This window comes from Nilaparvata lugens, chromosome X (genome assembly GCF_014356525.2).
Source record: "Nilaparvata lugens isolate BPH chromosome X, ASM1435652v1, whole genome shotgun sequence".
Classification (NCBI taxonomy): Eukaryota; Metazoa; Arthropoda; class Insecta; order Hemiptera; family Delphacidae; genus Nilaparvata; species Nilaparvata lugens.
The window spans coordinates 76,621,778-76,648,684 of record NC_052518.1 but is presented as its reverse complement, the minus strand read 5'-3'; the positions used below and the strand labels follow the sequence as shown (position 1 = coordinate 76,648,684).

General features: G+C 33.3%; 1 protein-coding gene and 3 long non-coding RNA genes across 4 annotated transcripts in view; 2 read left to right on the top strand and 2 right to left on the bottom strand.

Moving 5' to 3' along the window:
• Window positions 1-26,907, top strand: part of LOC111047778 (retinoblastoma-binding protein 5 homolog) — a 58,122-nt gene that overhangs the window by 2,399 nt on the left and 28,816 nt on the right. Inside the window, exons 3-7 of the mRNA XM_022333613.2 lie at window positions 648-820; window positions 5,264-5,381; window positions 9,265-9,375; window positions 11,389-11,561; window positions 12,499-12,618. Coding sequence (XP_022189305.1) covers window positions 648-820; window positions 5,264-5,381; window positions 9,265-9,375; window positions 11,389-11,561; window positions 12,499-12,618 — 695 coding nt within the window. The remainder of the gene's footprint in view (window positions 1-647; window positions 821-5,263; window positions 5,382-9,264; window positions 9,376-11,388; window positions 11,562-12,498; window positions 12,619-26,907) is intronic.
• LOC120354450 lies at window positions 12,646-18,179 on the bottom strand. The gene is made up of 3 exons (XR_005573037.1): window positions 18,068-18,179; window positions 17,664-17,772; window positions 12,646-13,099 (listed from the first exon to the last, which is right to left on the bottom strand). It is a non-coding gene; the product is annotated as an uncharacterized LOC120354450 (long non-coding RNA).
• The window catches only part of LOC120354453, a 10,137-nt gene continuing 1,770 nt past the window's right edge, over window positions 18,541-26,907 (bottom strand). Inside the window, exon 3 of the long non-coding RNA XR_005573040.1 lies at window positions 18,541-18,576. This is a non-coding gene — a long non-coding RNA (uncharacterized LOC120354453). The remainder of the gene's footprint in view (window positions 18,577-26,907) is intronic.
• LOC120354451 lies at window positions 19,115-20,908 on the top strand. The gene is made up of 3 exons (XR_005573038.1): window positions 19,115-19,390; window positions 20,191-20,297; window positions 20,593-20,908. It is a non-coding gene; the product is annotated as an uncharacterized LOC120354451 (long non-coding RNA).

Genomic DNA, 26,907 nt, shown 5'->3' with positions numbered 1-26,907 from the left:
TTGCTTTGATCAAATTCAATGTGCAATTGTGGCTTATTAGCCTACTTATTCTGACTATTTTACAGACTTGTTTATCTGCCTATCGTTCAAGTTTACTCCCAACTATTTTTATAATGAATCACCCAGGTTCAGTTCACCTGATTAGGCCTAATTGTTTTTGCAAGCATTCATTTTTGTATTGCTATCTTGTATGTGTATGTAAAATGAATGATTAAATTGAAATTGGAATTTTTGTCGGTTTGTAAATTGAAATCATTTTCCAAAAATTGAACTAACACAGATCCCATAGTTCTATCATGAGAATAGAATGCCAGAATTATTGGAAACGAAATATTGTGAAACCAGAACTGACGGGGATCATAAATTTGGATTTCGAAAATCTTGACTTTGTCAATAAATTTGTGTGTTTATTCATTTCTCAACTTTTTCATAGACTTCCTCGGGTCATAAGTTTCTATGTATTATGATGAATTCTTGATCATGTATTTGTTTCCAGATATTTTTGTTTATTTTGCTTGAATAAATGTTATAACATTTTCTCATCAAGTTACGGTTTCCACTACAGTAAAATGTATGTTTATCCTGTTATATTTGTTATATTGTATATTAGTCTATATATATATCATGTTATATTAATATACTTGTAGGAGTTTGATGGATCCTTGGACTGCATCTCTCTCGCAGTCACTTGCTCCTTCAATAAGCGAGGAACTTTACTCGCTGTTGGATGTAATGATGGACGTATTGTGATTTGGGATTTTTTAACAAGAGGCATTGCAAAAATTATAAGCGCACACATGCATCCAGTTTGCTCCATCAGGTCAGTTGACTAGAAGATACGTTTCTTCAGTCTTTATATACAGCTCAATCAATAATTTATTTGTTGAACATTTAAAATTCGTTATCTCAATCATATATTTTCCAACATAACATGATAACCTATAGCTAGGTGACCACTTGGTATTCTATCCTGTTATTTCTGTGCCTTCATTTCGTGTTCAGTCCATTTTTCATCTCAGAGTCCACTGAAACCCGTCTGGCTTCTGTTTGGTATTCATTAGTAGTATAAATAATATTATCAGTGTAAAAAGTTCGGTCCTACAATATGTCAAAATATCAATCGATAACATCAATAATAAAGTTATTACAACTCAAGCAATGGAAATATTTCTTAAATTCCTGTAATCAATTTATTTATTTTTTTAATAATGTATCTACTCATTTTATTATCAAAACATATCTACCAGCGATGTGTTATATTTTACAGGGTGATTCTTAATTATGGTAAAATAATTTTAATACGTGATAGTAGAGGTAAAAATAAGAAAAAAGTTCCTATAAACATATATCCATAAACACTTCATTAGCGAGCTATACAGGGTGAAAGATTTCACCCGGAATTCAGTTCCTCTGGTGAAATACACCGATGCTGAATTGTTTGGGGACTAGTTTTTAGAAAACGTATGGTGGATTCATATGGAAAAATCTCTAAAAAATTGAATAAAACAAGTCTGGAAGCTGTAGTTTTTGAGAAAAAAGTCAAAATTTGCAAAAAATCTAAGTAGAAAAACACAGACTTCTACGTTTGATGCCCAATAACTTTCTTTAATGACCAGTAAACAAATAATTTTTCGAAATAAAAATTGTAGAGAATTTAATTCTGAAAAGAATTATGTAAGCTGTGTAAACTAAATTTAAATAAAAGTTGAATAAAATTTATTCTAATGTAGTACATTACACCACAAAAATTTGCTGTTTTATGAGGAGAGAACTAATAACTCATAGGTTGTAGCTGATTGCAAATAAAACATGGATTTAAATAACAGCTGATTTATTTTGTTTTAAATAATAAAATATTTAAAAAAAATTATCAGCTGAAAATTATTTTCAGAAATATTTTAGCTCACTGTTGAACAAACAACAAACTGTAAGTTAGGCCTACTGTAACCGCGCTGTGTTTTTTTGTTTAATCTATTAACCAGTTATTTGTAACCATTCCACTTTGCTTTTTATGTGTTGAGTGTTAATTTTTAAGAAAACGGCAGGTAATTTTAGACATTATTCATACTCCGAATTAGCTGACGTGCATTTAATGTATGGGATGGGACACAGTAATAGAACTGAAGCAAGACGTTTGTATCAAGAAAACTTTCCTAACCGAGTATGTCCAAGTTCGAGGTTTTTTGCCACTATTCATCAACGTGTCTGAAACAGGTTCTTTGATATCCAAAGAGCACATTTATGCAGGCAGACCCCGATCCACTAGGACTGTTGAGTAAAAGGAACAAGTTCTTAATGAAATTTATGAAGATCCAGAGAAGAGCACGAGAGAATCGTCAGTGCAGTTTAATGTCAATCAATCTATTATTTTGAGGATCCTAAAAGAGCAACAATTACATCCATACCACCTCCAGAAAGTCCATACTCTATTGTCACGAGACTGTATTCCCCGTGCTGGTATTTGCCGATGGTTTTTAGAAAAACTTGTTAACCCAAACTTTTAAACAACCGTTTTATTTACCGACGAGGCACACTTTACAAGAACAGCTATCGTTAACGTCCACAACAAACATATTTGGGCAGCTGAGAATCCTCATGCCATCAATCCTAATCGTCCACAACATCAGTTTTCAGTAAACATTTGGGCAGGAATCATAGGAGATCATCTACTTCTGTTCGAGCTTTCTCCCAGGCTTAATGGCATAATCTACTTAAACTTTTTGAGAGAGGAGCTATTTATCTTACTTGAAGATGTACCTCTTCAGTTGCGCCAATACATTTGGTTTATGCATGATGGAGCTCCAGCACACTTCAGTGTTGCTGTTCGTGAACACGAACACCTGAATCACAGGTTTCCAAATCAATGGATAGGCCGAGGTGTGCCAGTACCATGGCCAGCTAGGTCACCACACTTGAATCCTTTGGATTTTTATCTTTGGGGACACTTGAAAACCTTATTATACAATACTCCGATTGATACAATTGAAAAACTCCGATTAAGGATTTTGAACGGAATAGAAATGATAAAGCAGATTCCTGGAATATTTGAACGGGTCCGACAATCGATGAGAAGACGTCTGAACATATGTATTAAGAACAAAGGAGGACACTTTGATCATCATCTTTAGTCTTTTGGTATAAGTTTAATGTCATTTAGATAATATGTTACTTTCATATAAGAATCAAATTATTTATAAAAAACCAAATATTTTATTTGCAATCAGCTACAACCTATGAGTTATTAGTTCTCTCCTCATAAAACACCAAATTTTTGTGGTGTAATGTACTACATTAGAATACATTTTATTCAACTTTTATTTAAATTTAGTTTACACAGCTTACATAATTCTTTTCAGAATTAAATTCTCTACAATTTTTATTTCGGAAAATTATATGTTTACTGGTCATTAAAGAAAGTTATTGGGCATCAAACGTAGAAGTCTGTGTTTTTCTACTTGGATTTTTTTGCATATTTTGACTTTTTTCTCAAAAACTACTCACTTTACAGCTTCCAGACTTGTTTTATTCAATTTTTTAGATATTTTTCCATATAAATCCACCATACGTTTTTTTAAAAACTAGTCTTCCAACAATTCAGCATCGGTGTATTTCACCAGAGGAACTGAACTCCGGGCGAAATCTCTCACCCTGTATAGCTCGCTAATGAAGCGTTTATGGATATATGTTTATAGGAACTTTTTTTCTTATTTTTACCTCTACTATCACGTATTAAACTATTTCACCATAATTAAGAATCACCCTGTATAAGTTTCATATTGAGATAGTAATGTTATCTGTTTGCAATTAAAATACTTTTAATTAAGGCTGTGCAAAGGCTAGAAATAAACTTTCTACTGGTGATATTTTTTAAAGTTTTTCGATTTGTATAACATCAAGCTATCAAAATGAGAAAGTTTTCTCAGAAAAACATTTTTCCCGATCATTACTTTTCGAGATATGAGCGCCTAAAGTTTAAATTTTTGGGACAGAACATTTTAAATTCGGTAAGAGATAAATCCATGAGATCTAGAGGATACATTCTTCATGGTATTGTTGATGGAATAAAACTAGAATTCACTGAAAATATCAATTTTTGAGAAAGTTATTCAATTTACCAAAAATAACTCAACTAAAAGTTATTTTTAGTAAATTGAATAACTTTCTCAAAAATTGATACTTTCAGGTAATTCTTGTTTTATTCGATCAACAATACCATGAAGAATTTATCCTCTAAATCTCATGGATTTATCTCTTACCGAATTTAAAATGTTCTGTCCCAAAAATTTTAACTTGAGGCGCTCATATTCCAAAAAGTAATGAACGGAAAAAAATGTTTTCCTTAGAAAACTTTTTCATTTTGATAACTTGATTATAATTATATGAATCGAAAAACGTTCAAAAATATCGCCAGTAGAAAGTTTATTTTTAGCCTTTGCACAGCCTTGAGAAATGGCTGATGAACCCGTATTTTACAACTGGAAAGAAGATTGCATTAATGGTAACTAGAAAATTGATTATTTTTACTATCTTGACGAGATATATTTGTCAATTTTATGTTGTTGGAATATGCTATCGACAATGAACCCATGTAAGCATTGGCAATGCTTTTAATATTTTTCCAGACCTATTTTATGTTTATTAAAAGTATTTGCTGGTCACCTCTTATCAGCCCTCAAATAAAATAGAGGTGCTTATTTACCAAAGTCCAAAAAAGAAATTGTTAAATTCATAACCTTAAATTTCCATTGTAGTGATAAATCAATTCTTCCATTATAGGTGAACCATCGCAAAGGTAGTCCTAGTAATAAGTGATATGTAACCATTTTTTTGTTGATGAACGTAATTGTTCTCTGATACATTTAGTTTCAAAATTGTAAAATTCAGAAGTTTCAGCACTTATAATTTCTTATTTTATTGATTATAAAGCTATTGTGACAAATGTTTAGTATTTGCCTTGAGCCGTTTTGAGAAAAGTACTGTTTGACGCTTGAGTATCATTGATGTTCAATGAAGCCGGCTAGAGATTTGATATACATTTAGTTTTATTCTAACTCCATTCACTTCATCACTCATCTCTCACTTTCTCGAGGTTGAGTTTTAATTCTAACAACTTCAACTTTCACGTTTGTAGGAAGTTTCATATTATTGCTTCTAGCCATATATCAATTCAAATCAAATTCATTCTCAATCAGTTACACAGAAAATACATAGGAATATCATCTAGTATAAGTATGATGTTACAATAATCAAATGGTTTTTTTAGTTGGTCGAGAACCGGGCACAAACTGCTCAGTGCATCAACTGACAATACTGTGTGCGTTTGGGATGTTATGAGTAGTGACTGTGAACTGAAATATAGATTTCCATCGCCAGTCCTACAGGCAAGTCATCTTCTTTGGAAGATCTTACATGATTTCATTCCTCACTTAGCAGTTATTTCCTAATTTGCTTGATTCTATATGTGGCATGTCCTCTTTTCTAATTTCCTAAAATATCTGTCTCAATTCTTACGTTATACTTTGTAAGACAAAATCGTGTGGCACGTCCTTTTCCGCCTTACTTTCTATTGAAATGATGAAATAATAATTCTCAACAGTACTCGTAAACTTTGTTTGATCTCTTAGCTAGAAAATAGGTTTTACTTGTTACTTTTTTTAACAGCAGCTCCATTTTTCAACACTTGCTATGAATATAGCTGAAGTAAAACTTCTACCGAACTCTATTGCTCTCTACATTACCAGTGTTTTCTTTATCTACTCGTGCTGATGAAATTCTAAGATCAGTGTAACAATTTACTTCGAATTTTGAATATTAATTTATCATGAAGTTTTATTTGTAATGAAATTTCACTAATATTCAATTTTCAATTTTTTTCAAAGTGCTCATTTCTTCACCAATTATTATAGTATGCAAAATATCTTTTTCCTACATTTACCTTGAAAAGTGACGATTCCTGCACTGATTACAGAACGCAAAGATTCACTTTTCCGCTCTAGTGCGGGGAAAAATTTTTCTGCACTCCAGATTTGCAACATGGCAACACAAAATAGTTGGTGGGTTATATGGAGGATTAGTGCACGAAAACAAAAATTAAGTTGGTAAAAATGACTGTGGTTAGATTTAGATAAGAATCATTTCAATGGCTACCCTACATTTATGATAAAATCCCAATCTAGAAATCCAAAACAAGAATAATGTTCATCTAAATCATAATTAAATAATCATCATTTACGAATTCTCATCATTTAATAATAAATAATAGCTCTTTTCTATATTGATATTTATTATTTCAACTGCAATAAATGAGAGAAGTAGCAAATATACATTATAAAATTCGAATTTTGAGGTTAAATGATTACCATTCGATATTCATATAAATAAAAATGATAAAAAACATAACAATACTACAATAAATATTCTCTGTTGTCTATGTTACTTTTATAAATATTTTTCAGTTTACTATGAGCATTTTTCTCTTTAATTTGAGCAAAAGTCTAAATTTCTGAATCGTGTTTCAGTAATTTTTAGCTGGATGAAACAAACTTAAGTACGATTCTTCCCGCTAGGTCGCGCGCTTGTCGGTTCAGCCATCTTGCAGCTCGGTTCAGCCAACAAGCTGTTGGCAAGTATTTTGAATGTGAAGTTTTTGTTCCATCTGTATTTTTTCTGATTCTTGAATGAATAAAAATGAGAACTTTGGCTGAGAATTTTCAACTTCAATTGGATTATTAATTTTTAAATGTATTAAGGTTGCTATTAATAACAGCATCACACACACACAAACATTTGATGGATTTCAGCCATCATTTTACCCATAATCATTCAATCAACCACTTCTCATATTCAATGGTAACTGTAGGAAAAATTAAATGTGAAATACGTGCGCAAAGTTCCTCTGCTGCACTCAAGAAGCCATTCCGCCCTAGCCTACAGCTCGGGCATAAACGTTTCTTTCGGTGCAGCAAACTGTCACTTTGCGCACTAGTTGCACAATAGTTATTTGTACAACTAGTGCGCAAAGTGACAGTTTGCTGCACTAAAAGAAACGTTTACGCACGAGCCGTAGGCGAGGGCAGAATGGTTTCTTGAGTGCAGCACAGGAACTTTGCGCACGTATTTCACATTAAATTTTTCCTACAGTTACCATTGAATGTGAGAAGTGGTTGATTATGGGTGAAATGATGGCTGAAATCCATCAAATGGATTGTGTAATTTTGATGGTCTGTGTAATTTTGTTATTAATAACAACTTTAATTTATTTTAAACTTATAATCAAATTGAAAATTAATAATCGATAATTTATTCAAATTAAAAATTAAATTGAACCAATTAATTTGAAAATTTGAATAATTTTGAGTAAATCTTAATTTCTAAATAATTTTTCAATCAATCAATCAATTTATGAATGAAAAAAATATTCAAAATGTATAATTTAATGAGTTCTCATTTTTATTTATTTGAAAATCAGAAAAAATATAGATAGAACAAATTCGCATTCAAAATACACACCAACAATGTCAACAGCTGATTGGGATGGCTGCAAGATAATACACAAAGTATTAAAAGTATGCAAAGTAATACTTTGTGCACTAGAGCGGAAAAGTGATTCTTTGCATTCTGTAATCAGTGCAGGAATGGTCACTTTTCAAGGTAACTGTAGGAAAATAACTAATTCCCACACTAGTGCGGGAAAATACTTTGCCGCACTCCGATATGCAACATAATAACACAAAATAGTTGGTACGCTTCATGATGGTTCAGTGCGGGAATAAGAAAATAAGTTGGCAACAGTGAAAACCACTGGTTGTGGTTGAACAGTTTATAGGCCGAATTAAATACGCTCATCATTGTGAAGTCTCTGTGACACAGAGGACAGCATATCAGCCTCTCATATGAAAGGTTGAGGTGGTTGAGGAGTTCAAATCTCAGTCACAGTCCTTTTTTTTCTTTTTTTGTCCTTTTCAACTTCTATGAACATTATCCATGTAATATTGAAAAAAATAAATATTTAAAATTGATTAACTAATAAGCTAATTAACATTAAAATGACAAATAAATTGGCTTTATAAAGCTTTTTACAAATAAATAATTATATATAGTTATAATAGTTAATGAAAATATTGAATTATATATATTATATAAATTATTAATTAATTTTTTGAATTAAATGAATTCATTTTGAAATATATATTTTTTCAATTTGAATTAGGTTTAAAATTATATTGAATATTGAAAATTAATAAATAAGCATTCTGTTTTTGTTTATGAATAAGCTTATGAATGAAACTCTGAATGAAATATTGTAGGCCTTTTCGACATTACTCACACTCCACATTGAAAATGGTGACTTTTCCTGTAGATGAGATATCAAAATAATTAAGTTTGAGATAACTTTTAAATATCACAACTATTGTCATTTACTCCAACTTCTGACCATTTTTGTGTGGAATGATTGCAACCTTTATAATCAGCAAAAAAATACTACGAAATTACACAAACAGACATTTGATGAACTATAGTACATTTTCACCCCTAATTAATCACATTTCACATTCCATGGTGACTTTGGGAAAAATTTTAGGTGTAATACATGCGCAAAGTTCCTTTGATGCACTCAAGAAGCTATTCTGCAATCGACTATGGCTCGTGCGTAAATGTCTTTTTCCTACACATACCCTGAAAAGTGACCATTTCTGCACTGATTGCAGGCCACAAAGAATCACTTTTCCGCACTAGTGCGCAAAGTGAGTACTTTGCGTACTCCAGATTTGCAGCATGACAAACAAAATAATTAGTAGGTTATATGGAGCACCAGTGCAGGAAAATCAAAATTAAGTTGGTAACTGTGACTGTGGTGCACGTTATAATAATATTAAGGACATCGTGGACAACATTGGATGACAGATGCGACATTCAGCACACAGCCTTCATTCATTTACTACTACATTATTCAATTTGACAATAAATTAAGGTTTTTATTAATAAAAATACACAGAAAAACATTTCATGCATTTCAGGCAATTTTACCCATAATTACCCACTTTTCATATTCAATGGTAACTTTAGGAAAAATTTAATGTGAAATACGTGCGCAAAGTTCCTCTGCTGCACTCAAGAAACCATTCCGTTTCTTTCGGTGCAGCAAACTGTCACTTTGCGCACTAGTTGCACAAATAACTATTTCGATGCAGCAAAAGTGTCACTTTGCGCACTTGCTAAACTAACTATTTCGAATTACGTTATGACTGACAATAAATTTTTCAGGTTCAATTCCATCCAAGAAATACGTCAAAATTTCTGGTTTGTCCCATGAAACATGCAGCTGTAATTGTGGAAACAGATGGACATCATAAAGTTGTGCCTTTGGATGATGAGGTGCGTGAAAATCATACAAACCTTTCATCCTATGTTTTCACTCAGTCATCCCAGTTCCTCGTGTTATTTCATATTTCATTTTGTGTATAGTTTGCTTGAAAACTAGTTGGTTAAAATCTATATTTTTTATACGAATGCACAACAAAACGATATATTTCAATTTAGTCATTATTATTAGCCAAACCAATAATCCTTCTTCGTGCTACTCTATTTACTTTGTACACAGTACGGTAGTGAGAGAGACTAAAAACAGGTAATACTATAGTGAGGTTCACGTTATAATGACAGTATTTGATTAACTTTGATGTTGCTATCCTTGTCTATAATTCGACAAAGCAGGTAGTACTATCCTTCTCTAGTTCCGCAACGATGCCAAATCTGCTTTTGGCATGTAGAAATATATATTAATTAAGGCAGAGAAGAGGCAAGGCTATTCTTCTATCTCTATTCACTGCCATCATAACGTGGACCTCACTATAGTTGAATGATAGTGCACTTGTAGGATAATTTTTTATATTGGTTTTGATCATTTGTTTCACAGTCAAAAGTAATATTAATTATCGGAAACTAGTTTTTTACTTTCCTTGCCCTATTACCATAGGTAAGGAAAGTATTGCTTTCCAAAAAAATTTAAGGTACCCTAATTTCATGTTTTCTATACGTTTCAGGGTCCCCTGAGTCCAAAAACATGATTTTTGGGTGTTGGTCTGTGTGTGTGTCTGTGAACACGATAACTCCATTCCTAATTAACCGATTAACTTGAAATTTTAAACTTAAGGTCCTTATACCATGAGGATCCGACAATAAGGAATTCAATTCAAAATGGCGGATAATGGCTAAAAAACCATGATTTTCACGGTTTTCTCAAAAACGGCTCTAGCGATTTTCTTTAAATTTATACCCTAGAAAGCTATTTATATGCCCTATCAACTGACATGGGTCTCATTTCTGGGAAAATTGCTGGAGCTCCGTAATACTCTTGAGAAAAATGAATTTTGTTAAATTTCTTTTACGATTTTCTCAAAAATGACTTGACCGATTTTTTTTCAAATTCATACCCTGTATAGTTATTTATCAGAACATTATTTCACCGTAATGGATATTAAAATAGTTTCATCAAACTACAGAGCCGACAGAGGTATTTTAAATATTCAATGCTGGATTAAATAGTGAGAATCTAATTTAAACAGCAGATCATACTTTTATTTATATAGCTCATAAGAAGAAGTTCTCTACTAATAATTCCCTTCTAAATAATTTTAAATTTGAATAGTGTTCTAGAGACTAACATGAAATTTAATAGATCATTGTTTTTGAAAATCCATTAGCTAATGAACAACTTGATGAGTAGGCCTACCCTAGAAACCGGGCATTAGGCCTACACTATTTTTTGTGCAAAGTAATTCCATTATCAGCTGTTTTTATTTAATATTATATGTTTTTATTTACATTATGCAAAGTAATTCCATTTTCAGCTGTTTTTATTTAATATTAATTCATAGTGTGCTTGCAAACAAATTCATATTCGTTTCATTTAAACCAGGTATGTAATTGTCCCAAGTCATCTTGCAGGAGTTTAGTTTTATTGTATTTATTTTCTCTTTTTGAAAGATTAACTGTCATGATGGCCTCAAGACGTCACAATAATTAATTGGATATCACTTTATCATATAATATGTAGTATTCTTAAGTTTTGTTTTTTCCAAGCTTTTGCGATTTTTGTAAATTACTGTAATACTTTCTTTAACATTATAAAATTTGAATTGTATATAAAGTACTTGACGCAGAATAAGTGAATTGCACCTCACTGCCAACACACAAGGTTTCTTATGTTGGCAGTGCCGAATATTACATTGATATATTGTTGTACTCAAGTTAAAATCAATGTCTATTTGTATTGTATACTCTTGTAATTAATATTGTACAAATATGTATTTGTAATTTTGGCAATAAATTCAATTTAATATTTTGACTAATTTTATTAATTTTTTCTATTTCATTTTTATTTGACAGAATGACTTGTCTATTGTTGCTTCTTTCGACCGAAGAGGTACCTATGTATATACTGGTAATTCTAAAGGGAAGATTCTTATACTATCGATGCCAGATTTAGAGGTGAAGGCATCTTTCAGGATAACAGCCAGTGCATCTGCTGTGAAGAGCATTGAATTTGCTCGGAGAGGAGAGTAAGTTATCCCTTGATCATTGAGTTCAAAGTTATAAAATCTAGTTTGCTAGAAAGTACATTCCAAAAAAACAATGACCTGGGGCCCGGTTCATAAAATTTGCTAGTTACATTTTCACTGGTCAATTTCAACAGAATTACTACTTTTTCTGTTTTTCTAGCAAAAGTCACCTGTCTTTTTACATTGTCATGTCGAAATCTCTTCCTGCCACTAGTAATTTTTTTGAAATTATCTGTCGCAGTAATCTGTTATTTTGTATAATATTCTGTTAATTTTTGTTAATAAGAATAACCGGTTATCACTAGTGGAAACTGACAAAAATTTTCACAATTTCGAAAAGGTATGAAACTGATGCTTTTTATATGCTGACTAATTCATGTGAAACTGAAATTTTGAAAGTGAATCATAAAATGGTAGATTATCTAGTAACAGATGATTGAGGGTTGAGGAATATTATTTCATCATGAAAACACAAGATTTTCTTTATAAGTAATAAGCTATTCACTATAAAAACATATGATGTTCCTAAAAGTAAAAAGTTCTTTATGTAGCCGCAAAACGAGATGGAATTTTAGACTGGGCCCATATGGGTAGTTTCAATAGTAAGGCAATCCGCATATTGAAAATACTGTATTATAAAATAATAGTAAATAGTATCTATAAATATTGAATATAATTTTCGTTTTTACTTGAAAGAAATTACAAAGTATTCCTCACTATATAATTATATTATTTATTGATGATAAGAAAGTTAGTGGACATATCTAAACAGTATCTACATGGAGAAAATGTTATTTTCCCAACAATACTATTAATTGTTTCTGTTACAATTAATTTTTGGAGTAGCTTGACTGTTATTTCCCCGATTTTATTGTTTTATTTAACAATTTACCAGTAAATGTGGAAATAAATTACTTAGTCATAATCAATTTTTCAGATGCTTCTTGGTGAACACTGCTGATAGGATAATCCGAGTATATAACAGTCAAGATGTTCTATCTGCTGAGAAAGGCACTGATCCTGAACCTATCCAAAAACTGCAAGATTTAGTTAATAAGTAAGTCTTTTTGTTAGCTTTTATGGGAATTTGAATTGATGATTCCTATGTTGAAATTGATTAAATGGAACTAAATGAATGGTGAATTGATTTTAATGTTGAATGACAAATTGAACTATTGATAAATATGAAAGATAAAACTGTTACAAGTAATAAACAAACTATGCTAGTTGAAAACATCACAGGTGGCAATCAGATGATTAGCCACATTTAACCCCGAGGCAGACGATTTGGCCATCCGAAATCTTGAAGCTCACTTTTTTTCCTGGAACAGGGTGGGAAGGCTGAGGTGAGTCGTCTTGAAGGATGTATGCTGGCTTCACCCGGTCAATGGAAACCTTAGTGGTTTTACCATTAATCCTAATGTGAAGGTTTTATCGTCTCTGTCCACCACCTCATGGGGTCCAGTGTAAGGTGACTGAAGTGCCATTAAGATTCTTGGTCCTTCTCGCAAAAAGACTTGGCTACATGTGGACAGTTCCTTAAACACAAAGACGCCTGGTTGACCATGTCTTGTTGCTGTAAATGCGACATGAATTCTCTCAAGCTTGAAATAAAACTGTCCGAGATGTCAAGATTATTGTCAGTAGTATGAAAGTACGGATACTAACACTTTTTTTACGAGTTCCCCCCCCCTCCCCCGCACCCATCCTATGTACCCCCCACCTCTCCCGCCCCCTCCCCCGCTCCTTAGAAGGAGAAGAAGGTCTCCCTCTCTCTCTAGAAGAAGGAGAGGTGGAAGATGAAGGAGAAGAAGAAGAGGAAGAAGAAGATGATAACGATGATGCTCTCTCTCTCTCTCTCTCTCTCACTTTCTCTAGGTGGAAGAAGAAGAAGAAGGAGAGAAGGAAGAAGAAGAAGGAGAGGAGGAAGAAAAAGAAGATGAAGAGAGGAGGAAGAAGAAGAAGAAGAGGAAGAAGAAGAAGATGATAACAATGATGCTCTCTCTCTCTCTCTCACTTTCTCTAGGTGGAAGAAGAAGGAGAGGAGGAAGAAGAAGGAGTAGGAGAGGAAGAAGAAGAAGATGATAACAATGATGCTCTCTCTCTCTCACTTTCTCTAGTTATGCTCCATTTAATCTATAGATAGTCACGGTCTATTTCAATTAGTGTATTACTGACAGATTTAAGTGAAATGACCTTGGAAGTAGAAGATGGAGAGGAATGGAGAATGAGAAATTCAATGACTCTAGTGCTGACAGATTAAAGTGAATCTATTTTGGATGTAGAAGAATGGAGAATGAAAAATCCAATGACTCTCCTGCTGACAGATTAAAGTGAATTGAGTTTGGAAGGAGAAAAAGGAGAGAAAGGTTACTATCAACAAGTGAAACGAAAATCTCATCTTACTGACAGATTTAACTGAAACATCTTACTTCCAACTGTGAGATTTTTACTGTGGAGAAGAAGAATGAGAAATCCAAGACTCTCCTACTGACAGATTTAACTGAAACATCTTACTTCTAACTGTGTGATTCTCAACCAAAGTGAATCGAGTTTGGAAGTAGAAGAAGGAGAGGAATAGAGAATGAGAAATTCAATGGCTCTACTGCTGACAGATTAAAGTGAATCAAGTTTCTCAGATTTAACCGACTCATCTTTGTCTAACTCACAGATTTAAGTGAAACAATAATCACATTCAAAAAATTTATCATGCTATCATAGAGAAGTATAAGATCAGAGAAGAAGTAGTCGCTTTCAAAAAGAGGAAGAAGTAGAGGAAAGGAGAAGTGTGTCTAACTGTCAGATTTAAGTGAAACGATATAATAACAAGCATCCAAAGAGAGGAAGAAGTATGAGAACAGAGAAGAAGAGGAAGAAGAAGTTGCTCTCAAAAAGAGGGAGAAGTAGAGGAACGGAGAAGAAGAAGAAGAATAGGAAGAAGTAGAAAAAAGAAGTGTGTCTAACTGACAGATTTAAGTGAAACGATAATCACATTCCATCATGTACAATAGCTTCCAAAGAGAAGAATGAGAGGAAGAAGAAGTTATGAATGCAGTCCGCTATGCACTAAGAAATTCTACAAGTCAAGCTTGACAATGCTAATTGCTTCTCTAGATCACACACACACTATTTGCATGGTGAAATGAAACTTCCAGTGACAGGTTTTTCCTTAAGGGAATAACAGAACTGAGGCATGTATCTAACTGACAGATTTAACTGAATCGTTATTCCTCTCTATGGACTTGTCATTACAGCAATGGTAAGTGGAAATCTAAAAACAACTCAAGTAATACTGACAATGAAGAGTGATTCTAAAATTTCAGTCAGCAAGCCTCGAGACAATCTTATCAAGTACACTACTCTCTCAAGTCTCCTTCTCACAACACCATTTGTATGGAGAAATGAAACTTCCAGTGGCAGGTTTTTCTGAAGGAAATAACAGAACTGAGGCATGTATCTAACTGACAGATATAACTGAATTGTTATTCCTCTCTATGGACTTGTCATTGCAGCAATGGTAAGTGGAAATTTCAAAACAACCCATGTAATACTGACAGAAAAGAATGATTCTGAAATCTCACTCTATGCAAACAGCCAAGCTTGGAAACCTCGAGTCATTCTTATCAAGTACACTACTCTCTCAAGTCTCCTTCTCACTTCATCTAATGGAAGAGATTCAATTCATCTTGTTTTATTCAATTTGATCTTACTATATGTACATTATTTGTGGTAAAGTTTTTAAAGGATCAGTCATAAGAAAAAACCATGAAGCTTCACACCTACTAATTTATACAATTTTCTGCATCACCAAAATTAAGAAAATGGAGCATCAGAGTTGAAGCAAAATTAGATGCAGTAAAGTTGCACTGATGTAAAGATGCAGTATATTAGTTGCAGCTAAATAAAGAAAGCAGCATACTACTTGATTGTAGAATGTAAACATACCCATATTTGAAGATAGCAATATAGTTGAAATTTTAATGATAGTACTTGAGCAAAGTGCACAATTGATAAAAGTGAATGTGCATAATTACATTGAAGTGAAACAAAAAATCAGCAGTTCTGTTGATACACATGTTTACTGAGATGCAGTAACAAGAAAGATTTTCATCTCAAGAGATGTTCAATCAAATAGGAGAAATGTAACTGCAAAAGTTCAAATAAAATCCGTATATAGACAGATTGTTAAATGTAGAGAAAATACAAATGATTGAAAATCACAGAGCAAGAAGCACAACAAGATCAATCATAATATTCTAGAGGGACATCAAGAAATAGTATAAGATCTCCATTCATGGAGAGTGAGCATGAGGAGAAAAGAATAATATTATAATTTTAGCAAGAAGCAAAGATGATGAATGAGAGAGCACAACAAGATCAATCATAATATTCTAGAGGGACATCAAGAAATAGTATAAGATCTCCATTCATGGAGAGTGAGCATGAGGAGAAAAGAATAATATTATAATTTTTTATTTTGATATGACAGTGAATGACTACTTATTTAGAGATAAGGCAGAACGAAGGAAGAGGAACTTTTTCTATCAAAGGAAAAATGAAAGCTATTGATTACAGTTTTATTTGAGTAATTATGCAAGTAGGTATTTAGATAAGTGTAAGAGACATGTAAAGACAACCTTGATGTATCCAAAAGATAGTACTTCAAAGTCAAATGAAATGAAAGTCGAATCATGATTCAGATTAAGTTGGTGAAAGCACAAGTGGCTATATATATTATATTGTTGAGAGAAGCAAAGCGATTATTTGATTCCTCTATCAGGCGAGATGCATATCTAGCTACAACTAGATGAGTAGAGTTTTTTTGAAAGCCACAGATACATTCGGGGAACAGCAACTAGCAGAATTTGAAAAAGAAATACAAATTTGAGAGAGAGAAACTTGAGTGTATTTCGATCATAGTGACTTGTGATCACAATCCCTTACACTGTCAAAGGAGATTTGTCTATCAAGAGGAATAATTTGTGTCAAATGCTATAAGGAACATAGATTTTCTATCAATTGAGTTTCTGTCACAAGCATGGAAAACCTTTTATGGAATACTGTAATAACACCACAATGCTGGAAAATTAAGATTACAATATGATGTAAGTAAGATACTCTTTGCTTCAAGCAATAGAATATTTTTGGTACAAATTTTTTGTTGTTAGCATCCTTTGTTGAACAATAAATATGTCTAGGGATTTGGTTAGTTATGAGGAGGAGACTTCTATGTCTAGTTAGATGTACACTTTCAACATGAATTAGATTACAGTAAATGATCACTCTCCAGATTAGTATGAATAGCTTTTTCATCTCACTACTCTTAACCCACACACTCAAAGTTAGAGTGAAAAAACACTATAATTTCATTGGCTTTAGATGTTGTACAATATTCTCACTCACAGTGTTGGATAATTTCTTCATTTTGGAGGAGAAGGAAAGTGTGATATTTCATAGTTTGGAAACCACACACACTAACAAGAAGACTTTGAGAAACCAAACATAGATTTATAAAATTAGAATCAAGCTGGGTGAAAAGATTCATGCATGAGGAAAGAGATACTGATGTAATAGTATCAGTCAAGTGACTTATTTAGAAAATAGCATTGCTAACACTTTGAACTCAAGTTTACACCTTTGACAGTAGTAAACTCATGAAAACAAATGCAAAAGCCTATAGTATAGTTATGACAAACAAACAGAAACTTTATTTTCTGTAATGAATTTCTAAAATTGAATTTTATAATATAGATACTATGCGATTCATCATCTTTGCTTCTTGCTGACATGGGTTAGAATCATTGTTGCAAAACAAATCCATATCAACGCCTACTGCGTTTTTCACGAGGTTAATAGATGAATTTCGAACATTCCACTGCTCTCACGGTTACATTATGTGTTAGAGCATAAAAACACACACACACACACACACACACACACACACACACACACACACACACAATTTCTCTTTGGATTATCAGAATCTGAATAATATAATTCTCAAAAAATGCAAAGCTTTCAGTCTTTGATGTTTGTAATCCCTCCTCCCCTTGATCCAAAAAACTTGTCACAAGCACTGTTATTGCGGTTTTGCTTACTTACCTCTAAGATGATGAACTTTTTTCTCAGCTGAGCGTATGCTTGTCTCTCTCTCTCTCTATATATAAACTGCTGCGTTTGAATTCAGTGTATACTGTTACCTTCTTTAATTCTAAAAAACAGAATGAGAACACCAGGAGTAAATTTCTCTTCTTGTTTGTTTTAACGACAACTGTTATTTATTCTACACTTGTCGTTTTCACTCTATTTGTTATTATACGATTATTAGAATGAGCTAACAAATAATATTAGTTGAATGACATTATGGAAGAGGAACTTTGGATTATCAGAATCTGACTAATATCATTTTCAAAAAATGCAAAGCTTTCAGTCTTTGATGTTTGTAATCCCTCCTCCCCTTGATCCAAAAAACTTGTCACAAGCACTGTTATTGCGGTTTTGCTTACCTCTAAGATGATAAACTTTTTTCTCAGCTGAGCGTATGCTTGTCTCTCTCTCTCTCTCTATAAACTGCTGCGTTTGAATTCAGTGTATACTGTTACCTTCTTTAATTCTGAAAAACAGAATGAGAACACCAGGAGTAAATTTCTCTTCTTGTTTGTTTTAACAAAAACTGTTATTTATTCTACACTTGTCATTTTCACTCTATTTGTTATTATACGATTATTAGAATGAGCTAACAAATAATATTAGTTGAATGACATTATGGAAGAGGAACTTTGGATTATCAGAATCTGACTAATATCATTTTCAAAAAATGCAAAGCTTTCAGTCTTTGATGTTTGTAATCCCTCCTCCCCTTGATCCAAAAAACTTGTCACAAGCACTGTTATTGCGGTTTTGCTTACCTCTAAGATGATAAACTTTTTTCTCAGCTGAGCGTATGCTTGTCTCTCTCTCTCTCTCTATAAACTGCTGCGTTTGAATTCAGTGTATACTGTTACCTTCTTTAATTCTGAAAAACAGAATGAGAACACCAGGAGTAAATTTCTCTTCTTGTTTGTTTTAACAAAAACTGTTATTTATTCTACACTTGTCATTTTCACTCTATTTGTTATTATACGATTATTAGAATGAGCTAACAAATAATATTAGTTGAATGACATTATGGAATAATGAAAAGAGAAATTTTAACCTATAGGAAAATTTCAATTCAAAAGGAAGAACTTGCGGATTACCGAATCTTGAATGATTTTGCGAGCTTTTGCTTCTTCCTTTATCAGAAATATTAGGAAAACTACACATTTATGTTGACTCAGTGCATGTGCAATCTGTGCATAAATTCATCCTTGAATATGCAAGTATATTATCTGAAAGATTCTCTAGAACAAGAAATTTAAAGAGTAATGGGGTTTTAGCACATCTACAAAAGAGTTTTTATGTATACTAGTCTGGGATTGCTTCTCTCCCATGAGTCAGTGATTGATTCACTTTATCTGTCAGTATAAGTTGAATTGGTTCTTATATCTTAGAGATTCATGATGCTGATGTTGTCCTTGGAAGCTGTCTGAAGTAGAATGTGCTAATCTTCGACCGAGAGGATAATTGGAGCATATCTTCCAAGGTTGTCTCTCACTACACTTGCATATGAGAGAGAGAGAGTTTCTTGTTGTGTTTTACCAGTACATGGAGTCAAATATGGTCATATATCTCTAGATTTCAATTTCATTTGATCTGATTGCAAAGAATATTAAATTTTCGATATAGTTAGCAATAACAAATAGAGTAATAAAGCTTCACCACATCGGGATTATCAACAGAATCTTAAAGTGAGTATTATTATTTCTTGCTTTCATATTACAGAATCAAACAGTGATTCAACAAGTTAATATGCAAGTAATGTGCATAACTATTAACTGAATCAGTAGTTTCCAACTCTTGTAATGTGAACAGATCTATTAGTATAATTTATCAAATAGTTTCATCAAATAACTAACACTAACCTTGATTTGCTGTGTCATCCTCCTCCGCCTCCTCTTCCTCCTCCTCCTTATCCTCCACTCTAATTCTGCTGATTGCTTCTCATGTTATCAGATCATGAAATCATGATGAAAAACAACTCAGTGTTAGATCTCTTTTTTAAGTTGAGTGGATTTTGGAGCATATGCTGTGAGTAAGAATAACATAGACTCCCACTAGTAATATTAGTAATCTACACAGAAAAGTTTTCTCTCTATTTGTTATGCATCATGACAAGACTTCTGTAATCTTTCAGATAATATACTTGCATATTCAAGGATGAATTTATGCACAGATTGCACATGCACTGAGTCAACATAAATGTGTAGTTTTCCTAATATTTCTGATAAAGGAAGAAGCAAAAGCTCGCAAAATCATTCAAGATTCGGTAATCCGCAGGTTCTTCCTTTTGAATTGAAATTTTCCTATAGGTTATATATCTCTTTTCATTATTCCATAATGTCATTCAACTAATATTATTTGTTAGCTCATTCTAATAATCGTATAATAACAAATAGAGTGAAAATGACAAGTGTAGAATAAATAACAGTTTTTGTTAAAACAAACAAGAAGAGAAATTTACTCCTGGTGTTCTCATTCTGTTTTTCAGAATTAAAGAAGGTAACAGTATACACTGAATTCAAACGCAGCAGTTTATAGAGAGAGAGAGAGAGACAAGCATACGCTCAGCTGAGAAAAAAGTTCATCATCTTAGAGGTAAGCAAAACCGCAATAACAGTGCTTGTGACAAGTTTTTTGGATCAAGGGGAGGAGGGATTACAAACATCAAAGACTGAAAGCTTTGCATTTTTTGAAAATTATATTAGTCAGATTCTGATAATCCAAAGTTCCTCTTCCATAATGTCATTCAACTAATATTATTTGTTAGCTCATTCTAATAATCGTATAATAACAAATAGAGTGAAAACGACAAGTGTAGAATAAATAACAGTTGTCGTTAAAACAAACAAGAAGAGAAATTTACTCCTGGTGTTCTCATTCTGTTTTTTAGAATTAAAGAAGGTAACAGTATACACTGAATTCAAACGCAGCAGTTTATATAGAGAGAGAGAGAGACAAGCATACGCTCAGCTGAGAAAAAAGTTCATCATCTTAGAGGTAAGTAAGCAAAACCGCAATAACAGTGCTTGTGACAAGTTTTTTGGATCAAGGGGAGGAGGGATTACAAACATCAAAGACTGAAAGCTTTGCATTTTTTGAGAATTATATTATTCAGATTCTGATAATCCAAAGAGAAATTGTGTGTGTGTGTGTGTGTGTGTGTGTGTTTTTTTATGCTCTAACACATAATGTAACCGTGAGAGCAGTGGAATGTTCGAAATTCATCTATTAACCTCGTGAAAAACGCAGTAGGCGTTGATATGGATTTGTTTTGCAACAATGATTCTAACCCATGTCAGCAAGAAGCAAAGATGATGAATCGCATAGTATCTATATTATAAAATTCAATTTTAGAAATTCATTACAGAAAATAAAGTTTCTGTTTGTTTGTCATAACTATACTATAGGCTTTTGCATTTGTTTTCATGAGTTTACTACTGTCAAAGGTGTAAACTTGAGTTCAAAGTGTTAGCAATGCTATTTTCTAAATAAGTCACTTGACTGATACTATTACATCAGTATCTCTTTCCTCATGCATGAATCTTTTCACCCAGCTTGATTCTAATTTTATAAATCTATGTTTGGTTTCTCAAAGTCTTTCTTGTTAGTGTGTGTGGTTTCCAAACTATGAAATATCACACTTTCCTTCTCCTCCAAAATGAAGAAATTATCCAACACTGTGAGTGAGAATATTGTACAACATCTAAAGCCAATGAAATTATAGTGTTTTTTCACTCTAACTTTGAGTGTGTGGGTTAAGAGTAGTGAGATGAAAAAGCTATTCATACTAATCTGGAGAGTGATCATTTACTGTAATCTAATTCATGTTGAAAGTGTACATCTAACTAGACATAGAAGTCTCCTCCTCATAACTAACCAAATCCCTAGACATATTTATTGTTCAACAAAGGATGCTAACAACAAAAAATTTGTACCAAAAATTCTATTGCTTGAAGCAAAGAGTATCTTACTTACATCATATTGTAATCTTAATTTTCCAGCATTGTGGTGTTATTACAGTATTCCATAAAAGGTTTTCCATGCTTGTGACAGAAACTCAATTGATAGAAAATCTATGTTCCTTATAGCATTTGACACAAATTATTCCTCTTGATAGACAAATCTCCTTTGACAGTGTAAGGGATTGTGATCACAAGTCACTATGATCGAAATACACTCAAGTTTCTCTCTCTCAAATTTGTATTTCTTTTTCAAATTCTGCTAGTTGCTGTTCCCCGAATGTATCTGTGGCTTTCAAAAAAACTCTACTCATCTAGTTGTAGCTAGATATGCATCTCGCCTGATAGAGGAATCAAATAATCGCTTTGCTTCTCTCAACAATAAATATATATAGCCACTTGTGCTTTCACCAACTTAATCTGAATCATGATTCGACTTTCATTTCATTTGACTTTGAAGTACTATCTTTTGGATACATCAAGGTTGTCTTTACATGTCTCTTACACTTATCTAAATACCTACTTGCATAATTACTCAAATAAAACTGTAATCAATAGCTTTCATTTTTCCTTTGATAGAAAAAGTTCCTCTTCCTTCGTTCTGCCTTATCTCTAAATAAGTAGTCATTCACTGTCATATCAAAATAAAAAATTATAATATTATTCTTTTCTCCTCATGCTCACTCTCCATGAATGGAGATCTTATACTATTTCTTGATGTCCCTCTAGAATATTATGATTGATCTTGTTGTGCTCTCTCATTCATCATCTTTGCTTCTTGCTAAAATTATAATATTATTCTTTTCTCCTCATGCTCACTCTCCATGAATGGAGATCTTATACTATTTCTTGATGTCCCTCTAGAATATTATGATTGATCTTGTTGTGCTTCTTGCTCTGTGATTTTCAATCATTTGTATTTTCTCTACATTTAACAATCTGTCTATATACGGATTTTATTTGAACTTTTGCAGTTACATTTCTCCTATTTGATTGAACATCTCTTGAGATGAAAATCTTTCTTGTTACTGCATCTCAGTAAACATGTGTATCAACAGAACTGCTGATTTTTTGTTTCACTTCAATGTAATTATGCACATTCACTTTTATCAATTGTGCACTTTGCTCAAGTACTATCATTAAAATTTCAACTATATTGCTATCTTCAAATATGGGTATGTTTACATTCTACAATCAAGTAGTATGCTGCTTTCTTTATTTAGCTGCAACTAATATACTGCATCTTTACATCAGTGCAACTTTACTGCATCTAATTTTGCTTCAACTCTGATGCTCCATTTTCTTAATTTTGGTGATGCAGAAAATTGTATAAATTAGTAGGTGTGAAGCTTCATGGTTTTTTCTTATGACTGATCCTTTAAAAACTTTACCACAAATAATGTACATATAGTAAGATCAAATTGAATAAAACAAGATGAATTGAATCTCTTCCATTAGATGAAGTGAGAAGGAGACTTGAGAGAGTAGTGTACTTGATAAGAATGACTCGAGGTTTCCAAGCTTGGCTGTTTGCATAGAGTGAGATTTCAGAATCATTCTTTTCTGTCAGTATTACATGGGTTGTTTTGAAATTTCCACTTACCATTGCTGCAATGACAAGTCCATAGAGAGGAATAACGATTCAGTTAAATCTGTCAGTTAGATACATGCCTCAGTTCTGTTATTCCTTCAGAAAAACCTGCCACTGGAAGTTTCATTTCTCCATACAAATGGTGTTGTGAGAAGGAGACTTGAGAGAGTAGTGTACTTGATAAGAATGTCTCGAGGCTTGCTGACTGAAATTTTAGAATCACTCTTCATTGTCAGTATTACTTGAGTTGTTTTTAGATTTCCACTTACCATTGCTGTAATGACAAGTCCATAGAGAGGAATAACGATTCAGTTAAAGCTGTCAGTTAGATACATGCCTCAGTTCTGTTATTCCCTTAAGGAAAAACCTGTCACTGGAAGTTTCATTTCACCATGCAAATAGTGTGTGTGTGATCTAGAGAAGCAATTAGCATTGTCAAGCTTGACTTGTAGAATTTCTTAGTGCATAGCGGACTGCATTCATAACTTCTTCTTCCTCTCATTCTTCTCTTTGGAAGCTATTGTACATGATGGAATGTGATTATCGTTTCACTTAAATCTGTCAGTTAGACACACTTCTTTTTTCTACTTCTTCCTATTCTTCTTCTTCTTCTCCATTCTCTACTTCTCCCTCTTTTTGAGAGCAACTTCTTCTTCCTCTTCTTCTCTGTTCTCATACTCTTCCTCTCTTTGGATGCTTGTTATTATATCGTTTCACTTAAATCTGACAGTTAGACACACTTCTCCTTTCCTCTACTTCTTCCTCTTTTTGAAAGCGACTACTTCTTCTCTGATCTTATACTTCTCTATGATAGCATGATAAATTTTTTGAATGTGATTATTGTTTCACTTAAATCTGTGAGTTAGACAAAGATGAGTCGGTTAAATCTGAGAAACTTGATTCACTTTAATCTGTCAGCAGTAGAGCCATTGAATTTCTCATTCTCTATTCCCTCCTTCTTCTACTTCCAAACTCGATTCACTTTGGTTGAAAATCACACAGTTAGAAGTAAGATGTTCAGTTAAATCTGTCAGTAGGAGAGTCTTGGATTTCTCCTCTTCTTCTCCACAGTAAAAATCTCACAGTTGGAAGTAAGATGTTTCAGTTAAATCTGTCAGTAAGATGAGATTTTCGTTTCACTTTTGATAGTAACCTTCTCCTTTTTCTCCTTCCAAACTCAATTCACTTTAATCTGTCAGCAGGAGAGTCATTGGATTTTTCATTCTCCATTCTTCTACATCCAAAATAGATTCACTTTAATCTGTCAGCACTAGAGTCATTGAATTCTCATTCTCCATTCCTCTCCATCTTCTACTTCCAAGGTCATTTCACTTAAATCTGTCAGTAATACACTAATTGAAATAGACCGTGACTATCTATAGATTAAATGGAGCATAACTAGAGAAAGGTGAGAGAGAGAGAGAGCATCATTGTTGTCATCTTCTTCCTCTCTTTCTTCTCTCTCTTCTTCTTCTTCTTCTTCTCCTCCCTTCTTCTTCCACCTAGAGAAAGTGAGAGAGAGAATCATCGACATAGGATGGGTGCGGGGGGAGGGGGAAAACTCGTAAAAAAAGCGTTAGTATCCATACTTTCATACTACTATTGTCTTGTGGTTTTGAAGAAAGCAGCTCAAAGGGCAAACGAAGAGTCTCTCCATATACTAATTCGGATGTAGTAGCCTTGATATCTTCCTGAAAACAGATTACCAAGAAGAAATAGTGATAAGGCTTCAACCCAATCAGCCTTAGCATGAGCCATAATTGCGGCTTTTAGATGGCGATGGAATCGTTCAATCATACCGTTTGATGTAGGATGCCAACTTGTACTTCTGAGTCGAATCCCAAATAGCTGGCGAATGTGTTGAAGAGGTTGGAATTGAATTGTGTCCCGCGATCTGTAGTCACAGTTTCTGGGAAACCAAAACGAGATATCCAGCAATCAAAAAGTGATGACACACTGTCTCTGCAGTTATGTCAGATAGTGGATAAACTTCTGGCCATCGAGTAAAACGATCTGTCACCGTTAAGCAATATTTGATAGATCGTGCAGGAGGAAGTGGGCCAATCAAATCGATGTGGATATGAGAAAATTTTTTTGTAGGTCTCACAAAATTTCCACAAGGAGCATGAACATGTCGAGTAATCTTTGATCGTTGACAACCAGTACAAGCGCGAGCCCAATCTCGACAGTTCTTGTCATGTTTGGCCAAACAAATCTGTTGCTGACTAACTTGAGTGAAGCATTGGGTCCGGGATGACTCAGGTTATGGAGGCTGTCAAAGATTGTCGTCTAAAAGGTTGTGTAAGAAACGGTCGGGTTTCCCTGTAGATACATCACAGAGCACAGTAAGTGGTGATCCGGGAATGGGTACACGTTCCAATGAGAGAGAAGAATTCTCTGGCTTAGTTTCTTAAGTTCTTCATCAATTCTTGAGATTTGACCAATAACTCATAATCAAGGGTTGTATTAATAGCTTCAATACGTGAAAGTATCAGCAACAATGTTTGGGTGCCTTTGACATTTTATATCTGTTGACAACTCAGAGATGAATGATAGTTGGTTTAGTTGAATCGGTGGAAGTTTTTCACGGTTCTGTTGTAGATGGTGAAAGGGTGTCCTTCTAAGAGGTGGCGAAAATGCTGCACCGCTGCATAAACCGCAAGTAGCTCAAGATAGTATGCAGGCCAACCGCCTTCTTTCAAAGATATTTTTTATGAAAAGAAAGCAAGAGGTTGCCATATGCCTTGTTGTCGTAAGCATGCTCCAACTGAATGGTTGAAGCATCAGTGAATAAACCAAGTGGTGCGCCAATTCGGGGATGGACAAGGAGAGAAGCTGAAGAAATGCAGTTCTTGCAGGTTTCAAATGCTTCTTCAAGTTCAGGTGTCCAACCAATATAGGAATTGAATGATGATTCCTATGTTGAAATTGATTAAATGGAACTAAATGATTGGTGAATTGATTTTAATGTTGAATGACAAATTTAACTATTGATAAATATGAAAGATAAAACTGTTACAATAATAAACAAACTAAGCTGGTTGAAAACATCACAGGTGGCAATCAGATGATTCGCCACACTTTCCTGGATATGATGATAATATAGTGTTAATATAGTTTCCTCACAGTGCATTGTGTTAGGAATATAGGTTTCTCATATAAACTTTTGTTTGCATATGAGTAATGGTAATGGGATGAGCTGATGAAAAACACGTGGGACAGCGATACAAGATTGTAGTTGCGACGCTTTAGGCTAATATAATCTCTATGGTAAAACATTCATTTATATGGGTACTTTATTCAAATTAATAAAGGGTACTACAGTTTTATATTGTTTTTATTAATCTCTATGGTATATTTTTAAGCATTCTTAATTGAGACGCCGAGTAGTAAACATCGTTGTTTAGAGCTGCGGAACATAATAACAATTGTGTTGTGATTATTGCAAAAGTGAGTATAGCTGATAGACGACTAGTGAATCCATCCGTTACGTTACGTATGAGATCACCGGTCAGGGCGCCATATGGATTAATTCCGGAATTCGAGGAATTGGGAGAAGAGCAGGAGCAATCAACATCTTCAGCGACAGTCCAGGAGTCCCCTACAATGGAGAAACTAGCAGAGCAATCTACATCAAAGGCAATGAATTTCAAAG